Genomic DNA, 19,896 nt, shown 5'->3' on the forward strand with positions numbered 1-19,896 from the left:
TGTGTTGTAATACCGAGTTTTCATTTTTCTATTCTACTTTTCCTTATTACCTTCATTCGCTTCGTTGTGTTTTCTCTTCGCGTTTTGTCCTTTATAGCTCTTGCTTTTCAATGTATCTTTTTTTATCTTGTGGAGGATGTGGGCAAGCACTCGTAGGTGGAAAAAGCTTGGTCCGATTGAAAGAGATGGTATGATTGATATTGATATCCCAAGAGGGGGAAGAGGAAGTAATTAGAAACTTGGATCTGATATGATGAATAGCATGGGATTAGGTTTTTAGGATAGGAACATGGCAATCCGACCCGGTGATAGGGAGGTTGGTTCTGGGTAGTGGAACGAGAATGAATATGAAAATTAAGAAGATTTTCCAATCATGATTTTGATAGTGTCTTTAAATGAAATGCGTGACTATTTTGTTCGTTGGTTTGATAGTAGTGTAAATGAGTAAGTAGGAATGCAACCCGTGTTCTAAAATTCTTCCGTTGTCATTAAGCTCGCCAGCTTTATATTCTTCGAGAGCGCAGTAACATCTGTCCTTAATTGTCACAAACTTATTACTTATCATGTAAAACACCCCTACTTGTACCTCTATGTTACGCCGGGTAACAAGAAAACGCTCACGTGCTACCAAATCATGTGACTGGCTCAGTGAGAATCAGCAAGCTCAGTACTGAGCCATACTGATCCTACTGATCAGCTAGAACACGAAGGTCTATATAATCAAGATGGATTTCCTTTGTATAGAGCTTCGTGCTCAAGATCAATCATTTAGTATACTCTACTATTAGTTACGAATTGCATTATTGTCATTACTTTAAGTCCCTGCTTGACGCCTAGTTATAAACCACCTCGAGAGCCTAGAGCACTTCCACGTGATCTAGACGGCAAACCTCGTAACACTGAGCTGTATTGATCTTACTGAATAGTCATCGATACAAAGGTCTATATAATTTAGATAGATTTCCTTTATATAGAGTTTCATACTCAAGATCAATCATTTAGTATACTCTACTATTAATTACGAATTGTATTATTGTCGTTACTTTAAATCCCTGTTTGATGTTTAGTTATAAATCATCTCGATGTCACGATTCACCATTAGGATTGATGGTGTTACGATGGTAGCAAACTGATTAATTAGGAGAGCTTAGGCCTTGTGCAAACACGATCAGATTTCATCGAATTAGTATGTGATCTTGGTCACCTGAAGATCGTGTATGCACGCACCATCAGAAATCACGTGATAAGGAGCCCTAGGAGCTTCGTGCTCAACTTAGTTATCAATTAGTTTACCTACATTCTATTTGATCTAGTAACGAATTCACTTTCAAGTGAATACCAGTGATAAAGCCTTAACCTATAACTACCAACCGACGAACCTTAGGCAGCCGCTGCCTTTAGTACAGTATCGTTACATTTTAATTGAATTAGAATATAAGTTGATGATTTTTTGAAATTATAAATACATAAACTTCTTGGAGTAACGTGGTTTATCATCGAGTGGCCCATATCATCGAGTGGCCCACTTTCACCTCAATTTACACCTGTCTCTTTCAACACGCGTTTTATCAACAACCTATAATGAATTCGAATAATCAAGAAGCTCGTATACTCCTTGCTATCGAAGTTATTCATAAAGATAAAAAATTAAGCATTCGAAAGGCTGCTATGCTCTATAATATTCCTCGTACGACTCTTCGACATAGAATGGAAGGTTTACCTCTTCGTACAGAAACTCGAGCGAATCGTCATAAGATTACAGAATTAGAAGAAGAGGTGATTGTTCAATATATACTCGATATGGATTTAAGAGGATTTCCACCTAAACTAAAGAATGTGGAAGATATGGCGAATGATATTCTCGAATCGAGGGGTGCGAAACGCGTTGGGAAGCTCTGGGCGCATCGATTCGTAAAGCGTCGAATCGAATTAAAGACGCGTTTTAGTCGTGTTTATGACTTTCAAAGAGCTCTCTGTGAGGATCCTAAGCTTCTTGAAGAGTGGTTTCGACTAGTTGCGAATATGCGAGCGAAATACGGCATTTTGGACGGAGATTTCTACAATTTCGACGAAACAGGCTTTATGATGGGGATTATATGTGCAGCAATGGTAGTAACTAGTGCTGAACGAAATGGCAGAAGCAAGACAGTACAGCCAGGCAATCGAGAATGGGCTACAGCAATAATATGCGGAAATGGAGAGGGTGAAACTATTCCCCCATTTCTAGTAGTTCAAGGACAAGTTCATCTCTCCAATTGGTACACCGAAACGAATCTTCCTGCGGAATGGGCTATTAAACCTACATCTAATGGGTGGACGAATAATGAGACGGGTTTAGAATGGTTGAAACACTTCGACAAGCATACTAAGAATCGAAGAAAGGGCAAATATCGAATGTTGGTACTGGATGGGCATGAAAGCCACGAATCAGTAGCTTTTCAAGCATACTGCAAAGAGAACGATATTATATGTTTACGTTTACCACCGCATTCAAGTCATTTAACTCAACCACTTGATGTTGGCTGTTTTAGCAATCTAAAACGTTCATATGGTGGTCAAATTGATGGATTTATCAAGGCACATATCAATCATATTTCGAAGGTTGAATTCTTTATAGCTTTTAAAGCTGCATACGAGGAATCAATCACTTCTCAGAATATGAAATCAGGATTCCGAGGAACAGGTTTAATCCCATTTAATCCTGAAGCTGTACTCTCGAAATTAGATATTCGAATTCGCACACCTACCCCCCCCTCTTTCGACCTAGATCAATGGATCTCTCAAACCCCTCGCAACCCAACTGAAGCTCTTTCTCAATCAACATTAGTTAAATCTCGAATAACTCGTCATCAAGCAAGCTCTCCTACACCTATATTCGAGACTGTACTAGCTCTAGCTAAGGGTACAGAGAGATTAGCTCATGAAAACACACTTTTAAATACAGAGATTCGTACACTTCGGACAGCAAATGAAGCATTAAGCAAGCGTCGACGCGCGAAAAAAACCCAATTACGTCAAGGAGGAGTGCTCACTGGACAAGAGGCTCTTGATATATTATCTCAGCAAGAGGTTGATATTCAGATTCAACGCGATGAGCGTCAAAAAGGGGGGAATTCTAATGGGGAAGCATCTTCTAATCGATGTTGTAGTAAATGCGGAAAGACAGGACATAATGCAAGAACCTGTCAAAATAATGTAATAGATCCTAGATTATTAGATTCTTAATAGTTTCAATCAATTGATTCAATTGTTGTTGAATAATATGGGTTTGAAAGTGTAAATTGAGGTGAAAGTGGGCCACTCGATGATATGGGCCACTCGATGATATGGGCCACTCGATGATAAACCACGTTATTATAATCATAGCTGATTAAGAATTGATTACATAACCAATAATTTTTAAATTTTAACGTGGTTTATCAGGACCCTGTACATATCAGGACCCTGTACACTTTTACCTCAATTGCCCACATTCCATTGAAATAAAATTACAACAATACTATAAATTAGAATTAAATTACATACAATTCAAAGATCAACTAATGCTGGATCTAATTGACAAGTTCGTGCATTATGTGAAGCACTACCACATTTGCTACATCGTCGTATAGTAGCTTGCCTCCTTGCTGAAGAATCACCATTTGTAAATTCATCGCGTCGTATCTGATCTTCTACATTCTCTTGTTCTAATATATCATGCCCATCTTCTACTGAAAGTACTCCTCCTTTTCGTATTAAAGCTTTTCTAGCTCTCCGGCGTTTACTAAGTGCTTCATTTGCTTTGCGGAGACTATGAACCTCAGCAGCTAAAAGCGTATTCGCATGAGCTAAGAGCTCTGTACCCTTAGCTAAAGCTGCAACTGTTTTAAATATTGGAGTAGGTGAGCTCCCTTGATGTTGAGCAATACGACTTTTCACTAAAGTGGATTGAGAAAGAGCTTCAGTTGGATTGTGAGGTGTTTGAGATTGCCATATATCAGGATCGGCTGATATTGATCTATTTGATGGAGTTCTTATTCGAATATCTAGCTTTGAAAGTACAATTTCCGGATTAAATGGGATTAGCCCAGCTCCGCAGAACCCAGCTTTACCATTTGATATAGATATTGCTTCGATATATGCAGCTTTGAAGGCTTGAAAGAACTCGGTTTTGGTAATATGAGTGATATGCGCCTTGATAAAGTTCTCGATTTGTCGACTATATGAATACTTTAAAGGACCAAAGCAACGGATATCGAGTGGTTGAGTTAAATGCGAAGAATGAGGTGGTAAACTAAGTAATATAATGTCGTGTTCCTTGCAGTATTCCTGAAATGCTGGCGATTTATGACTTTCATGCCCATCAAGCACTAGCATTCGATATCTACCCACTTTCCTACTTTCAGTATGTTTGTTGAAGTGCTTAATCCATTCAAGACCTGTCTCATTATCTGTCCATCCATTGATAGTAGGTTTAATAAGCCAATCGTATGGTAAATCACCTTCGGTATACCAATTTGAAAGATGGTATTCGCCTTTTACTATCAAAAACGGAGGTATATTGTGACCTTCTCCATCAACACAAATAATCGCTGTAGCCCATTCTCGATTGCCTGGTTGTATAGCTTTGCTTTTTCCACATCGATCAGCTTTAGTAACTACTATATGTGGTGGTATTTGTCCCATCATAAAGCCTGTCTCATCGAAGTTGTAGAAATCGCAGTCCAGAATACCATATTTGGCCCGCATATTCGATACCAATCGAAACCATCTTTCAATAAGCTCTGAATCTTCGCAGAGAGCTCTTTGAAAGCCATAAACGCGATTAAAACGCGTCTTTAATTCTGTATGTCGTTTCACAAAACGATGAGCCCAGAGCTTTCCAACCTTCTTCGCACCCCGCGTTTTGAGTATATAATTCGCCATATCTTCCACATCACTTATTCGAGGACTAAACCCTCTTTCATCCATATCCAATATATATTGAAGAAGCAATTTCTCCTCCAATTTTGTCATTTTATGATTTGCTGGTCGACGTTCAGTAAGAGGCAGAATTCCATTCATTCTAGAAGTAAGGGTAGTATGAGGTATATTATAGAGTTTTGCAGCTTTCCGAATACTCAAATTTTGAGATGTACGAATAGCCTCAATAGCTAAATTGATTCGAGCTTCTTTTGAAGTAGTTTGCATAATTAAATATTGATAAATCGCGTGTTGAAGTTGAAAGGTGATAATTGAGGTAAAAGTGTACAGGGTCCTGATAAACCACGTTATTTCTATTTTTTGTAATAATCAATGTAAAATATATTCAAATATATTGCTACCTAGCCTAGGTATAGTTTGTTCATTTAACTTGTAAAATAACAAATATCATACTTAATATTATCCTCGTTCAAGTAACAGATCAATATAAAGATAACTACCACACAGCAAGAGATACTAAGATCGATTAACCCAAGCATTTGACTAACTAATTTCCTTACATTACTAGCAGAGCAAACTAGAAGGGGATTTCCCGAACGGCCCGAAGCGCTGCTAGTCTAGTTTATTAGCGAGGAAGTAGGGAGAAGTATTATTTTGGTGTTATCGGAAGAATGAAGGAAGGGGTATTGGTCTTTAGGATATGCTATTTTGAATAGGTTTTGAGTAGCTTGGGAAACATTTCGAATGGGTGATTCTTTGATGGGGAAAGGGAAGTGATGAATGATATTGATATTGATATTGATATCCGTCATCCTTTTTCTACTTCTTGGGTGAGAAAGGGATGAGGTAGCGGGAGTAGGCAGACGCTTAGTGATAGGCAGTGTGATAAGATCTAGTAAATACTCAAAGTAAAAGTATAAAACAGAAGATGATACATTCATAGAGCTAATCATCTGATGATTAACAAGTAATATTTCAAATGACCTGTGAAAATGTATTTAGAGGTTGTTTTCTGATAAAGGAGGGGATGTAATAGAAGAAATAAGTTGCAGATTAGAACAAACTTCTTCTTTAATACTCTACTACTACTGTAGATATTTATCTTGGCTTGAGGGTCATTCGATTTTTCAAATATGAACTAAAACATTAATAACTACTCGAGTTCTACAGTATTAGACATATACATTATATCTTTTGACTTGAGTAATAATCCTTCCTTCCTGTCTTGTGAGGGGCTTTTATTAGTCAAGACTCAAATATGGTCCGTGCATCTCAATGACGGAAGGCTGGTGATCAACAATTGTATTAGAACTGCAGGAAGGGAAGCTCCTTCACCTGTTTGTCTCAACTACCATGATGACTGAATAAATATCACAACACCACAACACCGCAATACCACAATCGATTGCTAGTCTTTATTCTACCATTCACTCAAAATCTCCCAAAGAAGCAAGCATATGATTTGTACAGGATGTGGAACGATGAAGACAATAATCCATACGGCACCAGCTTTGAGCGAAGAGACTCAATAACCTCCTCAAATGCTATTCCAAACTCACCTGGATCTCGTAAGTTATTCTCTTCACGTTTACAACTTCGATATCTTCATATCAGAATGTTCTCTGTCTTCTTGGGTGCTGCGCCAAATCCTGAGGTTTATGATACTGACTTGGAGGGCTGGGATATTATAGAACATGATTTTGGCAGGCCGCACACTCCTTCGACCATCAGTGAAAACCACGATAATGTACCAGATCAGCGCAACCTAAGTTACGATACGAGTGAGGCTGGAAGTGATGAGGATTATGGCGAAGCATCTCAAGCTACAAGAAGGCAGAAGAAAGGAGGTTATGATAGTCGCATTGAACAAATTCTCTATGAGAATCCGGAACTACCTATTCTGATTGTCGATGCTGGAAAGAGTTCTGAGAGTGGAGGGAAATATATTGTGTATACAATAAGAACTGGAGTATGTTTAAAGGCTAGGTATTATGTTACAAGCTGACATGGCAGTAGGATCTTGAAGTTCGTCGGCGCTATTCCGAGTTTGCGTCTCTCAGAGATGCGCTCTCTAGATTACACCCTACTTTGATCATTCCACCTATTCCGGAGAAGCATACAATGGCGGATTATGCTGCGAACCCAACAAAGGCCAAGCAGGATCAACAGATCATAGATCTTCGAAAGCGCATGTTGGCTGTATTCTTAAACAGATGTAGGAGAATGGATGAGGTACGTAATGATGGGGTTTGGTGGAGATTTTTAGATCCAAACGCAAGTTGGGTAAGTCACTAACCATTTCTACTCTACTGCTAGGCTTCCTCTGACTGTTATTAGAGCGAAGTCTTACATTCCCATCCCATCGCATCAATTCCAAAATCCAACATGAAGGCCCCACCACTCGACCCCGCCAACCCCACACCTGCTCACGCATTTCTACCTGTACCCGCAACATCGGCGAAACTCAAGGCGGCTTCTACAGCAAATACCAATGCTCAAGGTATGATAGCACAGCCTTCCGATTATGCTGCTACTCCTTCCGCCGCGGCGCATACTCAATCCGGACCACAAGTCTTTGGTAGGATCCCACCGGAAAGTGCAAATTTGAGTGAACAAGATTTGGATCCATACTTCATAAGCTTTGAGTCTTCCACAAAGGATCTAGAATTATTGTTGACTGGACCTATTGAACGAGTAAACCGGAGGACTTTGACTCACTTGTCTTCCTTGTCGACAGATTTGGCAGAACTTGGCGCTAGATTCAATGGCTTTTCACTCTCGGAACCCTCGGCATCTCTTGCAGCAGCTATTGAAAGAGTTGGTCAAGCTGTAGATTCCTCATACATTGCGACTGAGGAACTTTCTGCTTCTTTAGGTGCAAGTTTTGCCGAACCAATGCGAGAGAGTGCACAATTTGCTGGAGTAGTTCGTAGTGTTTTGAGATATCGCGTTCTAAAGAGGGTACAGCAAGAGATGACTAACGAGGACTTGGCCAAGAAAAGGGCTCTCCTAGAACAACTGGAAAGAAGTGAGGCTGAATCTAAGAGAATCGACCAATACCTTAGCAATAGTGGAACTGCTAATGTACCACGGCGGTCAAATTCATCTGCGAGAGAACCGCCACAATCAAGTCGCGAATCACCACATGATGACACAGCATCGATTGATTCTGACTTTCCTCCCACTCATGGCGATACTCCTTCTGCATCACAAGGTATTCCTCAACCTGAGGAAATACCTCCTACTCATCGAAAGAGCTCCAGTGGAAATTTCATCACCAATAAGATTTTTGGCCGCATAAGTCATGCAGTTCATGGTGTTGTTGATGCTGACCCGGAGCGAACACGGAGGGATCAAATTAGCAAGACTAGGGAAGCAATTTCACAATTGGAACAAGCTCAACTGGCATCTGCACAAGATGTAAAAGATGCAAGTGCTGGTGTGCTCAAGGATTTGCAGAGATTCCAAACAGAGAAAGAGGACGACTTGAAGAGATATATGGTGAGTAGTCGCCTTTTTTGATTCTTATTCCTTTTACTACCCATAACATACTTGCCACTCGCAATACTAATCAACTTCATAGCTTGCCTACGCCAGATCTCAGATCGAATGGGCCAAGAAAAACAAAGAGACTTGGGAGGAAGCTAAAGTTGAAGTGGAGAAGATAGATGCTAATTAATTCAAAAACCATGAAATGGTTTGATGATCAATCAGAGTTACTGAGCAAGGAACATGTTTTATGGGTGGTAATATTGATCCGGGATGAATGAATGGATATGAATTTACAGAGGCGTCGTGGTTTGTGTGTAACTAAAAAAGGCAATTCTGTAAGCTCAGCGAAGCAAACTAAGCAAAATGATTAGAGATATACCCTTGAGCTTGATGGAAGTTGCATATATATTTTTGTGAATGCTTCATAATGTGAAATTGATGTTTGGATTATGATGGAAGTAGACGGTTTGATATTTTTTAGGAGTTCAGAATGAGTACCCGAAGTATGAGGATAAAACCACTATCTTTCTTTAACCATATATTGCTAGTGAGAAAGGGGAAACGGATGGGAAGGTAGAACCACTCACCACTCTTGGACATAGAGCAGTGAGAGCATCATAATGTCTCGTAAGATTACAGATTAATATCCTCATTCAACCTAATCTTACAAACGCCGCCGTGAAATTCTCGAGTCATCCTACTATCCTGTCTGTCTGCAACCTTCCTTATAAGATTATCTGATAAGCTGCTGTGGTTGATTATGATTAGAGGGTCGTGTATTTTGAGACTTTTAGATTATGAGATCTAGAGCTGGGAATTTTTATATTAGGGATGAGGGGAAGGTGGTTATTTTTTGTGTGTTAATAGGCATGTATATGTATATATTAAATACTCCTGGACTTTGACTTCAAAGTGTGGGGGTGGGATTCGATGTTAATTCCTTGATATTTTTTTGTTTGTGGGGGGGGGTTGGTTTCTAGTAAATTGAAAAATTGATTTTAGAAAAAGCGGCTTGGAATGTGTAGGTGCTGGTCCCTGGATGATAGGATATTGACATTGATATGGAGGTTATGTGGATGGGAATGGGGATGGAGATGGATGTATAGGACCTCGGGAATGGAGGTGGTGTCTAGCAGACTTGGCAGTGTGTAGGTGTCGATTGTTATGTGGATGGTTTGATGCTTTGGAATTGGATTTGGAAGTTGGAGGATGGAGCTTGGAGTATGCGGTAAGATTGTGTGTTTATATTGAGCTTGATACTTGATATTACTGTTGAGTGGTGTTGAGTACATGTATAGTTCTGCGAGGGGATTAGCTTCGGTTGTTGAGGATGGCTTGGATTGTTCGTTCACAGGGAAATGCTTATTGTGTATATGAATGATTTAATATTCATATACTCGAGTATTCTTAAATGTTTATTCAATTGTAGAAATTTTCTTACGGATAGAGATACTTTAGAGTTTATAGTCTTGGATACTTTGAAAATTGAAATGTTCTACGGAGGCAGTAGCCCGCCTAGCAGGAAATACTCACATAGCCAATATTTGCGAAATGTTTTCCCGCCTTGTCACCCATGATGATTAACAAATCACTCTCAGCTCGATGGAAAAACAAGCTTTTCAAATAATACACGGAAGGTGGAAAGTGTAAAGTGTTTATCCGCGTGTACGGGTAAGATTGCGGGGTAGCTAGCTTTGTGGATTTGCGGGGTATGGAGGTTGGGGAAATTGGGGAATTAATTAGCGATGATTGTTATGGGTTGGTTAACTTGGGATACCTAGCTGAAGTTGAGGAATTCAGGGGATTTGTATCCTTTACTTTTTTTTTGTTTGGTTAGTATTGAGAAGTGAAGGAATTAGTCAATTTGGACTTTTGTTTATTCGAAATATTGAAAGTTTGATAGGCTTGAGCACAAGATTATAATTATTACCTGCACTGCAGACGTCCCGACCTCGCTTGTTACATTGAGGTCAGATGAAAATTGTTCTAGGGTGCAGGATCAATATTTTACCGGCAGTCATGTATCTGCACGAACTGTTGGCTTGTGAATCCCTCGCTTTAGCTCTGCATCATTGCGATGAATTCCCTTGATAGCGTTGCTTATCTAGATAGGTTATTAAAAGTAGTCATAATTCCCATGTAAACAATAAATCTTCTCGCTTCCCCTCACCGTCTCTCGATCTTATCTCGCTTTCCCTGAGTATCAAACTCAATTCTACAATCATGGGCATCTTATCCAAAGTTGAGGATCGTCCCACTCCCTCTCAAGTCTACAATTGGCGTGTCTATCTATGTTCCATCGTCGCTGGTTTCGCGGCGGTCATGATAGGTTATGATAGCGCATTTATTGGAACAACTATCGCTCTTCCATCTTTCAAACAAGAGTTCAACTTTGAAGCACTATCTGATCCGAAGTTGAATCTTGTGAGTGCAAACATTGTCTCATGTTATCAAGCTGGAGCGTTTTTTGGAGCACTCTTGGCTTATATTGCGGCGTACTGGCTTGGAAGAGTCAGAGGAATGGCTGTTTTTAGTGCTGTATTCACAGTTGGTGCTGGTATGATGCTTGGTGCTAATGAAAGGCGTGGTCTTGGTCTTATATATGGTGGAAGAGTTTTAGCCGGTCTAGGAGTAGGTGGTTGTTCGAGTTTGGCTCCTATTTATATCTCTGAGATATCTCCACCTGCTATTCGTGGTCAATTGGTTTGTGTAGGTTTCACTGATTCTCATATGACATCTAAAGTCTTGCTTATACTCTCCTAGATGTTTGAATTAGGATGGCAGATTGGTGGACTTATTGGATTCTGGATTAACGTGAGTTGTCAATCATCGAGCAAGATGAAAACTGCTAATGGCCTATCAAGTATGGAATCGCTGAGACCCTTCCATCCAACCATGAACAGTGGATAATTCCATTTGCAATTCAAATAATTCCCTCCGGACTCCTATTGATCGGGTCACTTTGGCTTCACGAAACCCCTCGCGTGAGTCCTTTGGTTTCCAAACTCTCACTCTTTAGTAATTAGAATTGTTTCTACAAGCCCAGTCTAACCTTTACTTCTACAGTGGTTAATGAGCAAAGGCAAACGAGAGAAAGCCATCAAAAACCTTTGTTGGATTCGAAACCTCACGGAAGATGATATATACATCAAGGAAGAAATCTACGCAATCGACCAAAATATCGAGCAACAAATGATAGGAGGTGGTCTTGGATTCTGGCAACCATTCAAACTCCTCACATCAAGTCAAAAGATTCAATGGAGATTCTTCCTTGGAGGTTCATTGTTCTTTTGGCAAAATGCTTCTGGTATCAATGCCGTTAATTATTATTCTCCGACTATCTTCAAAAGTATTGGGATTATCGGTACTAATACCTCCCTGTTTTCTACCGGTCTATTCGGTGTTGTCAAAACAGTTGGAACTTTCATTTACCTCCTTTTCCTGATCGATCAATTGGGTCGAAGGAAGTTATTGATGATTGGATCCATTGGTGGTGCTTTATGCATGTACTACGTAGCTGGATACATTGCAATTGCAAAGCCTGCTGATCATCCAACAGATTCACTTCCACCTTCTGGTGTATCTGCTGTTTTCTTTTTCTACTTATGGACTGTGAGTTTTTCTATTAACTAGTTTCCCGATGACATCTAATCATTCCTTAGGCATTTTACACACCAACTTGGAACCCAACCCCCTGGGTAATAAACGCCGAGATATTTGACCAAAGTGTTCGAACTCTAGCTCAAGCACATGCAGCTGCTCATAACTGGCTTTGGAATTTCCTAATCTCCAGATTTACACCGCAGATGTTTTCTTCAATGGGATACGGAGTTTACTTATTCTTCGCGTCATTGATGATTTGGGGAGCTGCATTTGTTTTCTTCCTGATTCCAGAGACGAAAAATGTTCCTCTCGAGGCCGTTGATAGACTCTTTGATCGTAATATGCCAGCTAGGAAAGCACATGCTGTTGTGTGGGCTGAGTCGGAACAAGAAGAGGAAGCCTTGAGAGCGGGGATTGCGATGAGATTGGAAAAGGATAGGACTTCTACATATGTTGAGAATGTTTAGGGTTAAAATGAAATGATATGATTGATTTTTGTCATTTTATAGCTAGTGGCTAATAATGTCTACTTTGTCTGCTAGTGTTACAATAGGAAATATATGTACTTCGAGTGCTTTTAGGTAAACTTCTTTCTCGTGAATCCTATTCAAATCCACCAATAGTACAAAATTGCAGACTATTTATATGTGGAATTCGATACCTCGAACAATGAAATATTGATAATAATTCCGATCTTCCAAACAAAACAATTAAAAACTTCTCAATCTTAGGAAATGCAGTCCAGATCCAGAAACTATCTGAGGAATGCGTTCTCCAAAAATGTCAAATAGTCACTACCACCGATTTCTTCTATCCTTCCCATTTCCAAATCCTGACAAGAATCCCAATCTCAAAATAACTCCAAATGCTATAATCCCATTATTGACATATTCCTCCCTCTGCCATTTTGCCACATTCAAACTTCCCACCGGATCCGCCTGATAAATCGCCAGAATATGTCCCATGTCAGACATCAACATCGCAAATACCACAGCCTGCCACACGGAATAATCGCGCGTGAGTCTCAGAACCACAGCTTCGTTGATGGCGAAGAAAATATAAAGAGCTGCAATATCGGTGGAGAGGAGTTTTATCACTGGCTTTGGAAATTTGATGTGTATAAACTGCTGGGAAACCTTCCATGGGGCCGTGCGGACTAAAAATTCGTTAGGTTGGAAATAGGCTAGGTAGGCACCGCTGAGGGCTATGAAGGGTTCGATATAGAGGAGGTAGATGCGATACATGGGGTTGATTCTGGAGATGCGGGGATCAATTGATAGTGTCATTGTGAATGGGAATCTAAAGTATTGATTGTGATATATTTGTTTTTGTTTTTTTTGAATTGTGTTTATTGGGGGTTTTGTCTGAGAGGTTAAGTTGCTGAATCAGAGAGGAGTCTAAGCAATGAATGACACATTGTATTCCCTCAAAGAAACCTGTGCCGTCGGAACCTTTCCGCATTAAGTTAGTGCATTAATTGTTGATGCTTGTATAAGAAAATAGATTAAAATAATATTAATAATGTTATTAATTCATAATACTTTAATGTGTAGCAAATCCGATCTTAGTTATATATCTAGTAAATCTAGTAAAGGTATTGAAAGTTTTTAAATTATCAAATAAAAATAAAGAAAGAAAATAAACTAAGTTTAAAAATTAAATGGGAAAATTATATTGAATTCAAAAAATAAAAATTAATTTTCAAATAAGTTATTAGAGAGTAGATTAAAAGTAACTATAATTATCACTATTGTTAAACTATTTTATTTTAATAAATATCAGATTCGATCTCAACTATACACCTTGTCACGATTCATTAATTCACGTGACCTCGAGGACCTTAGGGACCCAAAGGTCCTCAAAAGATGATATAGGGTATATAAACATTCATTTAGTCTCGTAGTTAAGGAGCTTTGTGCTCAACTTAGTTATCAATTAGTTTACCTACATTCTACTTGATCTAGTAACGACTTCACTTCCAAGTGAAGACCAGTGATAAAGCCTTAACCCACAACTACCAACCAGACGAAACCTTAGGCAGCCGCTGCCTCCAGTATAGTATCGTTACACACCTATACTCTCACAATCCACAACGCCAACGAAAGCCATTAGTATAAGGTTCACATCCACAATTTCACGGTCTGGTCAGACTTCTAACCGAACTTGGTTTCACTCATATCTGAACCGTTCCCAATATACCAGACAGGAACCTACACATCTTGATGACAAAATATGTTACCTAGTAAGTGGCCAAGATTTAGGATCTACTCCGTACACATCGATATACTCAAGACGCAAATGAAGTTTATACTACCTCAATGTATTTCCCTTTTGTGTCTCAATACAACCATTTGAGGTAAAACTTTCCGACGTATCAAGCCGTGATCTCCCGCTTGCCTACAATCTACCCTTCATACTTCACATTCCGGCTCATGAAGCTGCGGAACTGGCTTTTATCATTCAACTTTCTTCTGAAAAGTTGACTCATATCACCCATTGGGAGGTCAAAAAATAATGGTTCCTGGCACATCAAATATGCCACAATGTAGTAGCTAAGCATTTCAACCATAAAAGCAGATGCCCTCGCGGTTTTTCTAAGTGCAGCAATGGTTGCAGTAGACTGCCGCCTGCCCAAAAATAATCCACGGGTTACAGATATCTATAGGTTACCCGTCCCAAGGATTAGCTACAGATTGATGATGGATTATCCGCAATTATCCGCATATTAATGGATATCTACAGATAATCTGTAAATAATCTACAGATTAGCTATTCAGATTTTCCAATAACCCGCCTTGTAAATGGGTCATCCGCGGATTACCCATTAAAGCAACAATCCGCCCCCCCGGAGCCCGTTGTGCAGCCTAGGTTGCAGCATTGTCGACGGCGGGGAGAAGTATGATGTATTGATAGGAGTGAACGCAGTTGTATGAAGAAATACATGGCAATATATACGATATTTAGTGTATTGATTGGGTTTCTGCTAAGGAAAAACATGCAAAGGTCCACTAGATGATACATACATTGGGAATGAATCAGTCAGGAAGAATAGAATGAAGACGAACAACACTTTTTTTAATCAGTTTGCAATTTCTCCATCGATGCGTCTCGGAAACCCGCATAAAACGAAAATTCAATGGCATTGTTATAATGTAAGTATCATTTTCACAGGCCGCTGTTAAACCCAAGAATGGTATTTCCAATACACCAAAGCCAGAGAAGAAAAGTCAAATGCTCCCAGAAATGTATGACCGTAGGAATTACCTCGAACTAATCCCCATTGAGCGGACATTACCATGCCTGTAACTGCACTTGAAGAAAACCAGATGGGATGTTCAAAGGAATAAGGAGGAAGGAGGAAGGAGGAAGGGGAAAGGGGAAAGGGGAAAGGGGAAAGGGGAAAGGGGAAAGGGGAAATGAGTATCACGCAAAATTGAAACTCGCAACGAATAATTACATCGGTGTTAGATAATCCACAAAACCCCATGAGCTAAGTGGATGACTTTCATGGTCTGCTCTTGCGAAGCTTGTTAATGAGGAGCTTGCAATCATGCGAACGCCAAAGCACATAAGAGTCACGGCCATATGACCTGCGACCTAAGAAACCACATTATGCGATATCTCAATTACGAGGCTAATAAGTCGGTTAGAGGCTGTGTTGAGCATGAAGTACCCACCGTTTGTAATCACCGAGTAATAAATATAGCATCTACCAGAACATTTCTATCCTTTCCCCGCGTTTGCATCTACCGTGCAAGTGTGGGGTATTTCACATCTGTAACCCCGCGGCTGTTACATACCTTAGCTTCTCCCAATCTTTCCCCATCGGATGAATATCAAACCGCCTGAATAGCTGTAGCCTCATTGATTGGAGAGATTATTGTGGCTAGAGATTTCTAGTCTGCATAAGCCACATTTAAACCATAGAATGCTTAATCATCACCACAGCAGACGGAGTCGGCATGGTATTTGTCCGATCGGAGTTAAGCCAAATGCCAAGACCGTGAATCTCTCGAGATTATATAATATGTAGATATTATATCATTCCTCCAGTCTTCGTCGGCGTGAAGACTTTCTAAATTTCGGACGGAGTACCGGACGGATATGTGGTATTACAAAAAGATACGGAAAAGAAAAAACGATCAAACCATGAAATCTCCTCGGTAATATGAAAAATTCCGGGAGAAAACAGAACCCAGCCTCGCTACCAGTCGAACGTTAAAGCTTATGTAGGTGTTAGTTAAACTTTTCGTATGATGATGCCATGAACTGTCTTTTCCGGGAAGATGGAGTCCAGGAACACCCCGAAAGACTGTGGCGGCCCAAAAATACCCTGTATCGCTAATTCAGTCAGCAAACCAACTTTGTAAGGACTTCCGGACATCTCGACCATCACAATATCCGCCTTTTTAAGTTTTGGAGTTCACTAGCCTCCACTCATTGCCACTGCTACTTTCATGGTGGATATCTTTTACCAGATTTGGGGCACTTTGAAATCTTTGTAATCCACATCATGGCATGACTCTTTGAAGATTTTGTATACTAAAAAGAAGAGATTTTTAAGGAAAAAGAAGTTGAAATTTCATTGGTCGTGTGATGTGTTGTTTAGATTCAAGGATTGCATGAAAATTCTTATTATTACTGCTGATTGCGGTGAAAGTTGGGCTTAGAAGTAGGCTGGCTTAAAGTAGGCTGGCTAAGAGTAGGCCTCGGTTATGAATATAATGAAGGAGCATCCCCTGGATCAATCATTTCCAACCGAAACACAGTACAAAGTATGTAAAGCCATTGTGCCAAAACTTTAGGTGTTTGGGTATCATTGTCATTGTCGATCCTTACAATTAATAAATCCCATCTCTGATCAATAAGCAATCCAAAAGAAAAACTCCTCCATCATTTACCAAGCCGCCATATTAGCTCGTTGATCTCACACACCGTGCACCACCTACATTGATCCATCTGATTGACTTTTCTTCTGGCTTAAAGCAGGGCTGACAGAGTACGATCCATGCTTTACAAATTACCATGTGCTACGCCACAAATCATGACCAATGTGACCTATCAGCGCTTACGATGTGTGGATATAATGCAAGGCCAGGCCACGAACACAATGATTCATCAATAATCCAAAAATTAAGGTTTTTGGCATCGAGTTGATTAAAGAGTAGTCGTGTCCTGCCATTTGTACTCGTCCCCCCACAGCGACATCACCGGTATCATCATAATCATATCATTTTTATTCTCCATATTTTGACCCAATTGTCTGTCCCAAATCCTCATTTCCCGGCCACTTTATATAAAATCCTCCTTTCTAGCCTATAATAAGCCAAGTATCCATTGCCAGTACCGTTATTGAACACAGAGACTATTTTCAATCAATCAAACCATTCATCGTTGTTATCCTTCTCCCCAGAAACACCAACACAACATGTCCGGGGCATTAAGCTTGCTTGCGGAGCTCGAAAAGGACACTAATAAAGCTCCGAGTCGAAAAAATAGTCAATCGAAACCAAGAACAGGTAGATCGGCAGCTAATTCGCGATCATCTTCAGTCCAATCGTAAGTTTTGAACTATTTCTCTGCAATCGTATCACATTGGTTGCTAATTCTTTGAAGACGAGGACCATCGCAAACACGACGTCCAACATCAGCTCCAGCACCCCCCCAAATTCCACCTCAGAATATAACTCCCCGGCGAACTACACAATCAACAAATGTTACCCCTCGAACATCATTCGACCGTGGAACCGAGAGGTCAAGATCTCAAGGACCTGATTCCCGAAGAGTTTCATTCGCTGATGCTCCACGACCACAAACCCGAACTTTAATGGTACCTACGAAAGAAAGTGTGCTATCGTCCGGATTTCCGTACAACCCGAAGTTAAACAAATATGGTGTTTCCGAGCATGAATGGTCACAATTCACCAAAGAAATATTGGACACTCTTCCATCGTCAAAGAGCTTTAGCTGGAGATGGAAACGTGGGAAAATCATTGCGATTATCAAAAGAGACCTTCAATACGAATCACCGTTGAAGTCAGCACTCAGACAATGGAACAAAGGATTCAGACGCAGAGGTTTCTCGGTGTATTTGGAAATCCCAGTCGAGAAGGATTTGACCGACGATGAGGTTTCGGGAGACACAAAGGAGGAAAAGAAACAAGCCAAGAAGGATGCAAAGAAATTCCGATTTTTGATAGGTGCTGCGAACTCATCCTCTTCATCCGTATACTCGCGGACAAGTTTGGCGGAAAGTGTTAGTAGAGAAAGTCATGTTAAGGCTGTAACAATTACACACCAGGATGAGGAACAAATAACCAATAAGTTCCCCCAAGCTGAGGTTGAGGGGACTCCGAATGGAACGGCAGAAGATGGAAGTAATGAGGAAGAACCGTCGGCCGAAAAAGCCGCAGTAATTTCGCCATCGACAGAAACTGTAGATAATGCACCGGGTCCATTACCCGTGGCATGAATTTTGGATTCATCGGATTGTAAAATATGAAGCGGTACTCACGACATACAACGAAGATAAATGACAGTGGTTTGGAGTTTAGGGTTTGAATTCATCGGTGCTACCGATTTGGACATATTAATGAATGGGATTTTTCAGGCTCCACTCAAGGCATTGGACCAACAGCATAGCATGTATGGATTAGACATTGTCATTTTATGTGCATTGCCTGTTCTCTTATAGCGAGATTTGTACATTAGATGGTTATTTACAAACATCAGCACTATGGTTAATATCTTTCGTTCATAATGGCTCATATTTTTCGCTTGTTTACTGCTCATTGTGGTTCTTAATAGTTGTGTGATGAAAGCCGGGGTGGAAGGTGACGGGAAACGACAGCCTTTGACGGCAAACCATGAGGTACATCTCCCCATCATACCAATCTTTCATGGTTTAGATACGCGGTACTTTTGTCATTATCTTTAGTCGTTCGAAAAATTTATTTTACAGTTTATCCTGCGAATCATTTTGAATAGTCCTAAAGGCATTTTTGAGATGTGTATAACACTTTATATGGGCTTTTAATTAATCGACATATTAAAATCTTCTTGATAATGGTTATAATGGTAAATATATTTATATCCACAAATACGTACTATATGGCAATCCAGTTGTAGGGCATGAATGCATGCTGAGTGGCATGCTTGTTTAACCCAGCTAGAAGCTTTTCAAAGATCGGTTTTCAAAGAGGACAGGAAATGATTGTTTACTCGAAGACACTACCACAAGTAAAGTAACTTGGGAATTCCTACTGCTATATGCTATGTCTCGACATCAAAAGATAATGTACATAAGAACTGGTCCTTCATAAAGAGGACATCGTGACTGCTCTGAAGGACACCCACGAGATCTTGCGGCTCCTCCGTGGGTTGCAGAGTGCAAGAAAAGGATCTGTACTGAGAGAATTTCCATCCAGATTTTTATGACATCGTTGTATTCTTTTGATGATATCCTGCATGAGAATACTCTTCCCCATGGACCCTCGCTGAACAATTATATCTGATCTATCAAACTATGCAAAACTCTTAAACACACCTAGAAGCTCCCAGGTTCTCTGAGTTGTCGATGTTTCTCATACTCTGGCATTTACTGTAGCCACATGTCAATGGTGACCATGGCATTCTTGGCAGTTATTCATCCGCATGACTCGGACAGTAGTTGTACCGTTCGCCAAGATATCAAGGGTTTCAGCGTGGAGTTTTTAGAGTCAGCTAGCATTAAGGGAACAGATGGATAGAAGGAGCATAATTCAAGTGTAGCTATGGGTTCAGATGCTGAAGCTAATAGAAGGTAAGATGAATGGATTCATGCATCTTGTTATTTCATGGCACGGAGAGATTGTGAAAGTTCAATGACGGTGAAGGGTAAAATTAAGAGCTGAAAATGTT

General features: G+C 40.1%; 7 protein-coding genes across 7 annotated transcripts; 4 read left to right on the forward strand and 3 right to left on the reverse strand.

The window, feature by feature from the left end:
* Positions 1–1,581: 1,581 nt before the first annotated feature.
* SS1G_13717 (hypothetical protein) lies at positions 1,582–3,225 on the forward strand (the record flags this gene model as incomplete). The annotated part of the gene is made up of 1 exon (XM_001585428.1): positions 1,582–3,225. The coding sequence occupies one exon, from the start codon at positions 1,582–1,584 to the stop codon at positions 3,223–3,225; it is 1,644 nt and encodes a 547-aa protein (XP_001585478.1).
* A 303-nt stretch (positions 3,226–3,528) lies between these two features.
* On the reverse strand, positions 3,529–4,995 carry SS1G_13718 (hypothetical protein; the record flags this gene model as incomplete). Its single annotated transcript, XM_001585429.1, has 1 exon — positions 3,529–4,995. One exon carries the CDS (start codon positions 4,993–4,995, stop codon positions 3,529–3,531), a length of 1,467 nt encoding a protein of 488 aa, XP_001585479.1.
* Positions 4,996–6,373: 1,378 nt separating this feature from the next.
* SS1G_13719 (hypothetical protein) lies at positions 6,374–8,581 on the forward strand (the record flags this gene model as incomplete). The annotated part of the gene is made up of 5 exons (XM_001585430.1): positions 6,374–6,470; positions 6,594–6,871; positions 6,919–7,185; positions 7,240–8,403; positions 8,486–8,581. The coding sequence occupies 5 exons, from the start codon at positions 6,374–6,376 to the stop codon at positions 8,579–8,581; spliced, it is 1,902 nt and encodes a 633-aa protein (XP_001585480.1).
* A 2,036-nt stretch (positions 8,582–10,617) lies between these two features.
* SS1G_13720 (hypothetical protein) lies at positions 10,618–12,464 on the forward strand (the record flags this gene model as incomplete). The annotated part of the gene is made up of 4 exons (XM_001585431.1): positions 10,618–11,103; positions 11,158–11,208; positions 11,461–12,006; positions 12,057–12,464. The coding sequence occupies 4 exons, from the start codon at positions 10,618–10,620 to the stop codon at positions 12,462–12,464; spliced, it is 1,491 nt and encodes a 496-aa protein (XP_001585481.1).
* A 327-nt stretch (positions 12,465–12,791) lies between these two features.
* SS1G_13721 (hypothetical protein) lies at positions 12,792–13,283 on the reverse strand (the record flags this gene model as incomplete). Its single annotated transcript, XM_001585432.1, has 1 exon — positions 12,792–13,283. One exon carries the CDS (start codon positions 13,281–13,283, stop codon positions 12,792–12,794), a length of 492 nt encoding a protein of 163 aa, XP_001585482.1.
* A 1,118-nt stretch (positions 13,284–14,401) lies between these two features.
* On the reverse strand, positions 14,402–14,994 carry SS1G_13722 (predicted protein; the record flags this gene model as incomplete). Its single annotated transcript, XM_001585433.1, has 2 exons — positions 14,402–14,656; positions 14,953–14,994. 2 exons carry the CDS (start codon positions 14,992–14,994, stop codon positions 14,402–14,404), a joined length of 297 nt encoding a protein of 98 aa, XP_001585483.1.
* Positions 14,995–17,425: 2,431 nt separating this feature from the next.
* SS1G_13723 (predicted protein) lies at positions 17,426–18,469 on the forward strand (the record flags this gene model as incomplete). The annotated part of the gene is made up of 2 exons (XM_001585434.1): positions 17,426–17,556; positions 17,614–18,469. The coding sequence occupies 2 exons, from the start codon at positions 17,426–17,428 to the stop codon at positions 18,467–18,469; spliced, it is 987 nt and encodes a 328-aa protein (XP_001585484.1).
* Positions 18,470–19,896: the final 1,427 nt, after the last annotated feature.

Source organism: Sclerotinia sclerotiorum, genomic scaffold (genome assembly GCF_000146945.2).
Source record: "Sclerotinia sclerotiorum 1980 UF-70 scaffold_26 genomic scaffold, whole genome shotgun sequence".
NCBI classification, from domain to species: domain Eukaryota; kingdom Fungi; phylum Ascomycota; class Leotiomycetes; order Helotiales; family Sclerotiniaceae; genus Sclerotinia; species Sclerotinia sclerotiorum.